This window comes from Helicoverpa zea, chromosome 18, assembly GCF_022581195.2.
Source record: "Helicoverpa zea isolate HzStark_Cry1AcR chromosome 18, ilHelZeax1.1, whole genome shotgun sequence".
Taxonomy (NCBI): domain Eukaryota; kingdom Metazoa; phylum Arthropoda; class Insecta; order Lepidoptera; family Noctuidae; genus Helicoverpa; species Helicoverpa zea.
Genome location: NC_061469.1, coordinates 1285635 through 1297696, shown reverse-complemented (window position 1 = coordinate 1297696; position 12062 = coordinate 1285635). Strand labels below are relative to the sequence as shown.

The following is a 12062-nucleotide window of genomic DNA, read 5'->3' as shown; positions in this document are numbered from 1 at the left end:
CTGCTTCGTTAGCCTTGCCCTCGGTCGACAGAAAGAAGGAACACAGATTTTTAACCTGTAAAACCTTGCCAGTCTCTTACCAGCCATAGATAGAGATGATGAGGATTTTCTACATGCAGAAGTGTTACCCAAGGTATCTTACAAATAAGTAGTTAAACAAAAAAGTACATTGGTGAAAAGGTTTATGTTTATTTTCTGCAAACAGATGTTATTTTGATTCACATTATTATAAGGGAAAAATATTAGCCATCATCCATTTAGTAATATGCTTAATCAGTTTTTAAATTATTAATTAATATTGTGTCTGAAATTACTTGGCTTTAGATTTAATATATTTCAGACATTATTATAAAGCTTCACAGCTTCAATTCTTAAAATTAGGAATGACTTCTCCAATTTGTCTTAAAACTTAAGCAACTTTGTGCTAAAATGAGATCAATTGTAGCATTATGCCATCATCATAAAAAAATACCATAAATTCAGTTTTTTTTCTTAGAAAGACCTTCAAAGTGCCATTTAGAAAAAATAAAATAAAATTGTGCAATTATGCAGGATCATTCTTTAACTAAAAGTAGTTACATTATACTGACTTAAGTTTTTAATGCTTCCCATTCAAACCTGATAGTCTAGCTTCACTCACTAGACTTTGTATCTCAAGTTGTACTCTCAAAGCCTTCTGTAAATCCATCTTCCTCAGTTGTGATGCAATATACTTGCCATAGATATCAAATTCATCCTCTTTTAAATCCGTACTTGAGTCTATGCTTTCAGAAAAAGTCCTCTCTGAACAGTCTGTACTGGGCCTTCTGTGTTTTATTTTTTTCTTTTTATTTTGATATCTGGTTTCGTTCAAATGTGGAACATCCCGGGGTTCTGTTTTTAAAATGAGGGTGTACTCTTCATCGTCAGGGAATGGTTCTAATATCTCCTCTTCCATGTTATCCTCAGTTGATAGCCAAATTTTTTGATTTGTTTCATCTATTGAATCTTGCTGCTGTGAACAGAATAAATATGGGTTTCCATTAAATTTATGTATTGGGAGTTTTTCTAATGACTTCAATAGGCTGAGTATAAGGTATGAAGAGTCTGAGGTATTACATATATTTAAAGATCAAGATATATAAGGCAGAGGCTGATTTGCCATATTAAGTAAGCTTTTTGTAAGAAACAGCAGTATAGAGTGGAATGCAGAGTCCCTTGACCAGCAGTGAATCTACAGGCTAGATAAGAATAAATCACAGGTTTTAGAATACTTACACTATCAAACGTAGAAGCATCTTCAACTGGCTTCTTAATACCACCGAAGCATTTGTGCCATTCCGAGAACCATTTCATATTCGGTTTGTACGCCCATTCTGCGCTAGACCGCTGTTTTATCTTCACTATTTCTTGCATATACGTCGATCTAAGATTCTTTATCTTAATTTTTAGCTCAGTTTCATTCAGCAAAATGCCTGTTGTTTCATTTAGTTCGGCAATAATCTCTCTGTAAGCTTTTAACCGTTTATTTTTTAACCTATACGCTGAATGCTCAGGGTTCCACAGGAGTTCATGACTGAGATATATTTTCACGAACTGATATGTCTCGTTCTCACTCCACCTCATTTCAGTTATTTACAATAAATTACGAGTTACACAACCAAAACAACTTGAGATCTATTTTTGTACAAAAATATCAGGACTCTCGACAACAACAGTCAACAAACAACTGTCACTGTCAGTCAAGTGTCAAACAATGAAACAGCGGTAATAAGGCCTGTACACACACGCCACACCTATAGTTACCTGTTATAATATTAAACTGTTATTTGGATTACACGTTTTTATTAATGATTAATTGGATTAGATATATTAAAATGTAAAATGAAGTTACTGTAGTCTTAGCAGGCAGTTAGACGAATGGTCCGTCCAGGATTCTACATCATTTCAATAAAACAAGCCAGCTGTTTTAGTCCATATTTACTTTATTGTAATAATCTTTGGTTAATATTTTTCACTTTGGAAGTCATATAAACATAATATAAAATTGCACAAATCAAAACAAATACAAAATAAAATATACATCATATAGCTAAGTAGGATTTGATTTAAAATAGTTATTTGTTACTTATACAATTAATAAATGGCTCTATCAGTTTATCACACATAGAAAATGAAGCCTGTTATTCTGTATTCATGTAAAAATACTGATATATCTACCCAATAATGTTTTTAATCACTAGACACAATGTCAGAGATCCTTGCTTCACTCACAAGGTTCTGTATCTCCAACTGCAGCCGCAATGCTTTGTGGAGATCCATTTTCCTCAGTTGGGAAGCAATATATTTACCATAGATATCAAATTCATCCTCTTTCGTACATGGCTGAGTGGAATCACTTGAATATTTCCTTGTGGCAGCCCGGTGTTTGAGTTTCTTCTTTTTAATTTTCTTGTAATAAATTGGGGAAGAATGTCTTTCTATTTTTACTTTTGATGGTGGTTCCTCAAGTTTTGTTGAATCATATTCATCATCTGTTTGTGGGACTAATGGGTCGGGGTTTGGTTCTTCCATGTTGGCACTTTGTAATTCCTGGTCGACCCAGATTTGGCATGATGAGTCTACATCTGGAGGGTCTTGGGACTGGAAAAAATCACAATAGAATATAACTTCCTAATAATTTTATACAATGGAGATACAAATATCGTTTTTAAGCCATAATTATCATATTTTGGATCCAATATTGTACCTAGTATATACTCACGTTATTGAAAGAGCCTGAATGTCGATTACTGGGCACGTGTTTAAGACAGCGATCCATTTCATGAAACCAAACTAGGGAAGGTTCATAGATTGAGTCAGGACTCGATTTCTGTAATATTTTGTGCACTTGTTGTACATACGTCGTCCTAAGGTTCTTTATCTTCATTTTTACTTCAGGAACAGTGAGGGATTTCATGGTGGCACTCTTGAATTCTTCGCTAATATCTAAATATGCCTGTTCCCTTTGATATCTCAATTTGTATCCAGGATGTGAAGGATTCCAGAGACACTCGTGTTTTATATAAATCTTAACAAATTCTAGTGTAACTGCCTCACTCCACCGCATCCTCAAATTGTTATATTGTCGATTAATGGAAGAAAAACATTAAAACTTGTTTTTCACAATAACTTCTGTCCACCCATTTTGACATAAATAAACAGAGAAAGTTTGACATTACAGTGGGAGTGTTCCTATAACTTTAATTCGTAAAACTACTAAAGTCTACTAAGTTTTAGTAGAATTCTATGCTGATAAGCTTAACTTATAATTAACAGTAACTATCCTTTAAAATATAATAACGGCACTCTGCCTCTCGGCCGATTGTTCTCGTACGAATATCAGCCAGTTGCGCAGAACTAATTATACTGCCGGACTGCTTTGTGATAGTTTCATATACGTTTCATACACAAAGCAATTTCGGCTCCCTCCGAGCTCAGCAGTCGTCCTACTATATGAGACTACTAGACTAACGAGGTATTGAAATTAAAATGTGGAAAAATCATAATTAATCAAGCATGCGCAATTCAATATACTTACCTACAAACATTCAATAAGCAACAAGCATCATTCATATTTATAAGGAAAACAGCTTTCATCAGCACTTTTCGCATTTTACTTCGCATAACTGCTTGTATGCCGCTAGTTATCAAACAATAGACAATCAATTGTGTCTCGCGTACCTATATCCGCACTCAATTCACATACAATGACTTAACTTGAATGTTCTACAATTAACTAAAACAAGCGTCAACCACCACAGTACGTGTAACGGCTATATTTCACTCCAAATCCCTGAACTTTAAGCTACAGATTAACCACTACCCGGACAATAGATTAACATTAACCGACAATTCACTGAAATTGAGATAAGACCCGCTAAACGATGGGATTATACGGATATGAATGTTATATCCGTGTGAAATATATCTTATTTTGTATCCTTGTTTAGTGGGGTGCATATCAATGGTGAATAACTCGAATTATGTTGTTACGATGTTCCACCCGATTCATCTCTGTCCCGGGGGTTACCCGAATATTAATGTAACCTATCTATGTACCTAAGCAATACATATGTAACATACACTGATAGAATCATTTCTCAGGTTTTAGTTCATCCTTATGTACATATCTACTATCTTACGTACATAATATTATAGAAACTCTAAGGGTCAATTCCCACTGAAAGAGCAGCGGCCGGCAGCGGCCGGCAGCGGCCGTAATTGCAAGGGATTGAGCGCGAGCGCGGCGGGCCGCGCGGCGCCGCACCGCGCCGCGCTCTTACATTTTCCGTGCTCTTACGGCCGCTGCCGGCCGCTGCTCTTTCAGTGGGAATTGGCCCAGCGCGGCGCCGCGCGGCCCGCCGCGCTCGCGCTCAATCACTTGCATTTACGGCCGCTGCCGGCCGCTGCCGGCCGCTGCTCTTTCATTGGGGATTGACCCTAATTATGAATGGCCTTAGGTACTTCCGATCTCTGCCGTCAACTGGCATGGTGTCCTGATAGAGAAATTCAACCAGGAAATACCAGGTCAACCCTTACGAACCAGTCCTTTACTTAAATAAAAAGTAACAATCTCTGCAAAATTTTATTACGAAGTATTAAATATAGACTATCTAGATTTAATGGACGGAGAACTATCTATCTATCAACGTACCTTTTGTAATCTCTTTGAGAGACAAAAATGTCCTGTACACGCCATCCTGCCATCTCGGCGGTCGTTACAGTCATAATATTGATATTTATTATCCCATATCCACTTAAACTTGACTGGAAGTGAATGAAATAAAGGGGTATAATTTAGGCGGTCACCAAAAATATTTTTAAGACTCTAAGCTGAAGCACCAAATAAAATAAACAACTCCAAAAAAAATAAATTGACTTTATTAAAAGGGCACTAAAGTATATAATATTATGATCCAAAAAAAATAAAATAACATCAGAAAAATCGCAAATCTCGCACTCATATTATTTTTGGTTCCCAAAATGGATTAATGGTCACCAAATTCTATCCAACTAAAAGATTAATATTACCACCAAAAATCAAAGTTAGTGACGAAAACGAATCGCTGCAAAACCGACTCCACGTAGTCTTGTCTGCCCTACCCCTAGAGTGCAATTCGAAACCGCGTAGGCGCGGAGGGGCGAGGCTCGAAGCTCGCATGGGACCGCCGGAGCCCTGCAGCGCCGGAGCCGTGACAGAAGCCATGCTTGCTGCATGTTGCGTGCTTACATTTTAAACGCACTGAGTTACACACAAATTCATATAACAATAAATAAGCGACGTACATTTGGGAACCCTAGTATATTAATTGGTATTTGGGAAATATTCTAGCGATCGTTAGCTTTTTTAGTCTAACAAAAATGACCAAATTAGGAGTCATGGTATTACATAATTGGTAACATCTAAGTAGTGACAATATATAATATTTGGTCTAAAGTGTATTTTAAAGGCGTCCATATATTTTTTTAGTAGTCAATAATATGAAAAAATGGTTTTATCTAATAATATTTTTGGAAACGTTATTTGGTGACCATTTATCCATTTTGGTAACCGTTTAGAATTTTTTTGGTTGTAAAATAGGTACTTTTTTGGGTGGTGTTTAAACACAAGCCGAAATAAAGTAGTTAAAAGAAAAAAAAACTAACTTTACCTAAAATCTCGACTGATTTCCTTTACGTACCAGGGTCGCGCGTGGTTTGTGAATGTTTGTGAAAATATTTACTTTTTAAAAGAGTGTCTATGGAGTTTCTTGCCGGCTCTTCTCCATGAGACCAACTTTTTGGAACCGTGCAATTAATGTGACGTTTCATAAGAGCCTACAAAGGCCTATTTGAAATAAAAACAATTTGATTTCGGTTACTTCAGAATATAATAGAATCATGTAATCATAATCAATGGAAGAAACATCATATGCAAACGTAGAATCGAGCAGGATTTTCGCGTTTGCATTGCAAAATATAAACTTAATAATTTTATTAAAGATCTAAATCAGAATGAAATCATCAGAAATGTATTGAATCCACACTTAGGTACAGATGTGTGAGTGTGAGCTCTTTGTAAAGCCCCCAGTACACATTGGCCCAAGCGTGGCCAATACACGCCATCACCAATGTGTACACGGGGTATTGGTGCATGTTAGCGGACATTTGTCAAGGTTGGCGCGCATTCGGCGAGTTGTCGGTTTTTTGGACACACATCAAAGGAATCGTGGCCCAGCTTGGCGTGTGGTGTTTACACATTTGGCCAATGTTTAGTTCGTCACCGACCGCTGCGGAAAGTACACTTTTGTGTTGCGTGTAAAAATAAATGTAGTAGTGTAGAATAATATATATATATATATATATATATATAGTAGTGTAGTATAATATAAATATATGTAGTAGTGAACAAATAAATAGCCGCGGCCTTAATTACTTCGACGTCCATCGCAAGTGGTTTGTCAGGCAGCAATGTGCCATGCGCCAATGTGTAAACACCATTTGATCGTGGCCTACATTTGTGCATTGCAAAGCTTGGCCCAACACAGGCCAATGTATACTGGGGGCTTATGTCAGTTCATATAACTAAGAAAGCTACGCTCGGAAATAAAACTGTCTCTTCTAAAAACAGTAGTTCTTTGAAAGCGATGTTCTTTGTTGCTCTGTGACAATAATTTATAAACAGTCACCTTCACGTTATAAATTAATAAAGGATGCAATAAAACCTTATTTGTTTGACTTCACAATTACCTTTTTATTTTATTTTTACCATACTGGTATATTCTGGAACAAGAGAAACATTTTAAAACAAAGACTATCGGATTGACTAGGTAAATGGTTTGAGGAGGTCACATAAGTAGGCAGGCCATCTGACACTAGTACTCAATTGCATCCAGTTACGACTTCCGACCCCAACACAGTTGGGAAAAGGCTAGGCAAATGATAATTCGAGTCCTGTACGTCAATGAAATATGTGATACTTACCTACATCGATATTGCACCTTGCGAATATCATACCAATTTTGAATCCATTAAAAAACCATACCGACAAATAACATGTATTTATATGATAACTATCTCAATAACATAACTCACAAACTGTATATTTTCATATAATTTCCGAAATCAATTTACATGAATGACTCAATTATTTAATTTCAGGTACGTACTCGTAGATTATTCTGGAAGCACCAAGAATTTTTATAATAATAGTTTAGTAATCGGTTTAGTAATATAGTTTAATCGGATTTTTATTGAAAATCCGCAATATTTTTTTATTTAATTAATTTGTTTGCATACCACTTCCACCTTAGGCACCTAATTGATACAGTGTTTCTCAGAAAATATAAAAGCTACCTATAGAAAAAAGAGTAAATACTTAACTTCCATATTGCTAGCTAGTGTTCAAGCCTTTTCCTTCATTCGACTCCTGCGCAGCTTCAATTGTCCTCAATTAACTTCAAAATTACATACAAATTACAATGCTTATAAACCATAAAATAAGTTTTCGATAAACAGAACAATTTGTGTAAATATAAAAGTGTTTGATATCAATCTTCTTTACATAGTGTACCTATTTAACTGATCGGTATGGCTGAAAATACAGTAGTGCAGTGTCTTTTATTTTCTTTATTTTTTACACATGGTGTGTTGGAAAAGGTAAGTTATGAATGGCTTAAAAATACAGCTATACCTACAGGAATGAATGGTATTCAGTGCGCAAATTTTGTCTAGTTATGGTTAAATAATGATTATCTTCAAAATTATTTTAAGTTATTGGGCAGTTCTCATAGCCGTAACCTGCGTTCCTCTGAGAATTTGTTGCTCGAAATTCCATGTCACCGCACCGGATTCATGGCTAATTCTTTTGCTGTATCAGCAATTAAACTCTGGAACGCTCTTCCCCTTGACATAAAAAAGGCACCCAGTAAGTATTCCTTTAAGCGTAAAGTTCGCCATCATTATTTAAACTCTTTACCTAATTGAGTCGTCGTCACTCTTATATCATATATATATATATATATATTATGTATTGAGTATTTATGTATTGTATCATGTTTTTATTCATATCGTTTCATGACTTTCTCTTTTTTTTGTACTACCTATTTATTTTCTCCCTTTAACCCGATGGTTGACTGGTAGAGAATGCCTTGAGGCATTAAGTCCGCCAATGTACCTATTTTGTACATAAAGTATAAATAAATAAATAACTTTTATAGATACGTATATTTTTATTTTGTTGTGTTTATATTGTAACCGACTGCATGGTCAAAGTCGTCATAGTAGGCACCAGATAATTTCAAAATATCTTCTACTATTTCAGATAACTTACATCAGCGTAGAGCACCCGAGGATCACGTATTTCAACCCTGACTTCATATACTATGCTAACCTGACAGCCACCAGGTATGGCCGCAAGAATCCCATCTATTACGTCGCGCTTAACCTGCATACCGTCACACCCTTCAATAGCAGTATTTATGTAAGTTCCATAGTTCGTTCTATAAGTATTTATGAACGTATTTTCAGAATCATCTATATTTTGCCACAAATATTAATAACTTACCGGACCTATGATTCATATGTGATACACAGCGACTATTTAACTGCATCGTAGAGAGGGAAGTGATTAAATAATATTTTAAAGAAAAAACATTTTTTGTTTGTTTGTTAACATACTTATATCCTTAGGTATATCCTATAGGCTTTGACACTACTGAATCACTGCAAAGTTGTTAAATTACACTATTCCTGGATGGTATATTTTATCCGGATGAGGGAAATAGTTTTACAGGAGATGGTTTAAATATGAAGCCAGTATGTCTGACACCAGTCTAACCAGAGGGTGTCGGGTTGCCCGGGTAACTGGGTTGAGGAGGTCAGATAGGCAGTCACTTCTTGTAAAGCACTGGTACACAGCTGAATCCGGTTAGACTGGAAGCCGACCCCAACATAGTTGGGAAAAGGCTCGGAGGAGGATGATGGTTTAAATATGGGAAAGAGAAACGAAGGATGCATTGTGTGAAAGACGATATGACTGGAAATAATGTCACTTGAGAATTGACAGCAAATATAGACGTACTTTCCAAAAGGAAACCGATCGCAAGTAAAATTGGGATGACGGCAGGAGGATGGACTGCGTTGTTCGAAAGAGTTACCGCAGCCCTGGTACATAAACTCGTACATGGTCCAACACTCCCTCACACTCAAGGACTTATTCTTTAAAAGCAATACTTCGTCTCTATGAAAAATAGTGGCTAGAACCCTAAAAGTTTTGTAGATAATTTGTTATAATTTTAATCCATTAGTTTGGGTTTCCAGGTAGACATGTATTTCTACGAGCTGCTAACTAACCAGTATAAGCGCAGTTTCATAGAGTTCCACTTCGACTGGTGCTACCTCGTCGAGAAGGATATGTTCTTCGGGTCTTCTATGAGGAAAGGGGGCCTCGATATACCTTGTCCACATATGGTAAATAGTTTCAAGTACCTGCTGATTTCTGACTTACACCAATACCTATTAGACATTTAAATAAAACTACTTTTTCAATGGTCACGGGTCTCGTAAAGGTGCTATAAAGGATCCGAAACTTCGCAACTAAATAATATTAATATAACCGCGATAAAATCCGTAAAAGTATTTTTATACCTGCTGATTAAATATTGGATCCCGGTTATAGGAACTCCAAAGCTTTGACACACAGTGCCCCTTGGTAAGTCTGACTGAGTTCGATAACCAGGGGCTACCAAGAGGTGCTGTGTCGCCCGAGTAACAGGATTGAGAAGGAAGAGGCATAACGTCTATCACTGGAACTCTTATGTTCTGCAGACAAAACAGTCGGCAGTTGGCTTCGCAGTTTTTGTTAAAGAAATGTATGGATCCAATCAAAGTTTTTAGTCCGTCTTATACCGACCAAATACCTGATCGTTGTAATTTGCGCACTTCCATTCATTTCCAAACTGATATAAGTATGAGCACAAAAAATCTATCAACTGACTAAAAGTTAGCACTGTGCGGGTCTTCTGAGGGGTTCTGTTATACCTCTAAAGATCAGATAACAAATCGTCAAATCAAATCAAATCAAATCAATTTATTCATTTTGTGAAACAGGGGTGATTACAGGTGTTTTCTACAGATTTATGTACAAGCCATGTCCCGCCGATAGGCATACAAAATTTGATTAGATTACAATAATATAAAATGTTCGAGTATATGAATGTCAAAAATAAAAGAAATAATAAAAAAAATCGTAGTGTGCTAATAAACATATATTTTTAGGGTCCATTACGCATGTCGAACATGACTATCAACCCTTCAGTGATCCCCAAAGGCTTCCCGTTCACCAGAGGCAGGATATACGCAAACCTTTCACACCCGAAGACCAAGACTAGAGTGGGGGATGCTTACATCGATATGAGACTCACGACTATTGATATTAAAGATCCTAAGAATATGTTTAAATAATTTAAGGTTATTTGTTAAGTGGACGGGCATCACACACTTGGGTCTTAGGGCAATGCAAGGGATAATATGACTCTTCTTCATTTTTAAGCTGTGTGTGTCCATCTCATAAAATGTATAATCAAGAATAAGAGGATGTGCTTAAATAATTTATGTTTTTTTGAAAGTGGAGAAGGGCACACACGGGCAGCACGTGGATTGTTTCAAGACGCGGGGCCCTGTGGGTCGTTTATACCTCTAATTTGTATAATGAACACATATAGGTACTTTTCAATATGAATGTACATCGAGCATTACTGTGTCATCCACTGTGGAGTTAAGATGTATTTCAATAACTTGCTTACAAGATAGGATTTCAAGGAATTGAGAGGAACTTTGGGAATTGAGAACCTCCTCTATTTTGGAAAGTTGGTTAAAAACTAAAATAAATATCCGAGGCTATTGACAACCGATTTTAGCGTTTAGAGAGTAAGCTTTATTATTTAATTCTGTTTTTATTAACAAAATAAAATGTCATATGTATTTTTTTTTATTTGCCCAATACTACCAACGTACATTTTACATATACATATATCCCCGCAATACTATGGCATTTTTTGCTTTTTCTCTGAAGAAGTCAATATCATCCTTTTACAGTCAGTCTAAAAATAAAAGCCCCGCAGTGGCGATGTCGCAGTGTCACATATAAAAGGTTTGTTGATTGAAACCCGGCAAGTTTTTTTTTGTACTATTTTCTAGCAATTTTCGCACCATCGACATCACGGTCGACCGATACCAAACGAACTGAAAAAAGTAAAATCTATGCTGCCCCCGAATTCAAAAGGGGAGCGAATTTTTACTGAAGCTACTCCCGTGAATGCACACTAGCCAAATTAAATTGATGAGATAACCTTTGATCAGGAATTTTCGATACATTCACACTATATTATAGAGCAAAGCGCGCTGCGTATGTTTGCGATAAAGTTTGAAACTACTGCACGAATTATCCAAACTAATCCACAATTGAATAGGAGAGAAATTGACCATCAAAACACTTTTTTGCAAAAAAACATAACATCCCATTGCATTGCCTGGACACCTCACCATAAAATTCAGGAGTTTGAATAGCTTGGATACTTAATACCGATCTTCTCTCATAATTTCACCTTCCCAAAGTTGGAAAATCATAAAATATCAAGCTTGGAGTACCGAATTAGCCCTGAACGGTCAGTATAAGCATTAAAACAATACCACAGTTACCCCGGGGGAAATTCACTAGGAATGAAATAAAAACAGACAAACATACACAGAAATATTTCGATATTGTTCCACAAACAAATGCGCCCATGTTCTGTGTTGTTTTTGAAAAACTACAAAAAAAGATCTAATAGTTCCCAGTTTTGCACGTATTTTTAAAGTTTTTCATTCTGCTATAGCAGTTTTCTGCATAGTTTTTTTTTGTGTATTTTATTTGTTGTAAATGTATATCAAGGTGCCTAGAGAGCTCATGGCTTTGCTATGTAACAGGATAATCGGGAGACGTGTTATCATGACGAGTTCTTTCAGAAAGCATAATAAACTGATGAGTCCCAGTCATTTCGAATCTTTGGCAGTTCTTACGG

At 36.2% G+C, this 12062-nt stretch overlaps 3 protein-coding genes across 4 annotated transcripts; 1 reads left to right on the top strand and 2 right to left on the bottom strand.

Annotated features, from left to right (window-relative positions):
- Positions 1–165: 165 nt before the first annotated feature.
- Positions 166–1713, bottom strand: LOC124638708. 2 transcript variants are annotated; one of them, XM_047175738.1, is made up of 2 exons: positions 1258–1713; positions 166–994 (listed from the first exon to the last, which is right to left on the bottom strand). In XM_047175738.1, the coding sequence occupies exons 1-2, from the start codon at positions 1603–1605 to the stop codon at positions 599–601; spliced, it is 744 nt and encodes a 247-aa protein (XP_047031694.1). In that variant the 5' UTR covers positions 1606–1713; the 3' UTR covers positions 166–598. The 2 variants fall into 2 exon arrangements, with proteins under 2 accessions (XP_047031694.1, XP_047031696.1); XM_047175740.1 differs by having other exon boundaries at positions 166–991.
- A 231-nt stretch (positions 1714–1944) lies between these two features.
- Positions 1945–3188, bottom strand: LOC124639166. Its single transcript, XM_047176402.1, has 2 exons — positions 2744–3188; positions 1945–2622 (listed from the first exon to the last, which is right to left on the bottom strand). The coding sequence occupies exons 1-2, from the start codon at positions 3086–3088 to the stop codon at positions 2212–2214; spliced, it is 756 nt and encodes a 251-aa protein (XP_047032358.1). The 5' UTR covers positions 3089–3188; the 3' UTR covers positions 1945–2211.
- Positions 3189–5659: 2471 nt separating this feature from the next.
- On the top strand, positions 5660–10983 carry LOC124639183. The gene is made up of 4 exons (XM_047176436.1): positions 5660–7659; positions 8324–8482; positions 9322–9471; positions 10279–10983. Exons 1-4 carry the CDS (start codon positions 7591–7593, stop codon positions 10462–10464), a joined length of 564 nt encoding a protein of 187 aa, XP_047032392.1. The 5' UTR covers positions 5660–7590; the 3' UTR covers positions 10465–10983.
- Positions 10984–12062: the final 1079 nt, after the last annotated feature.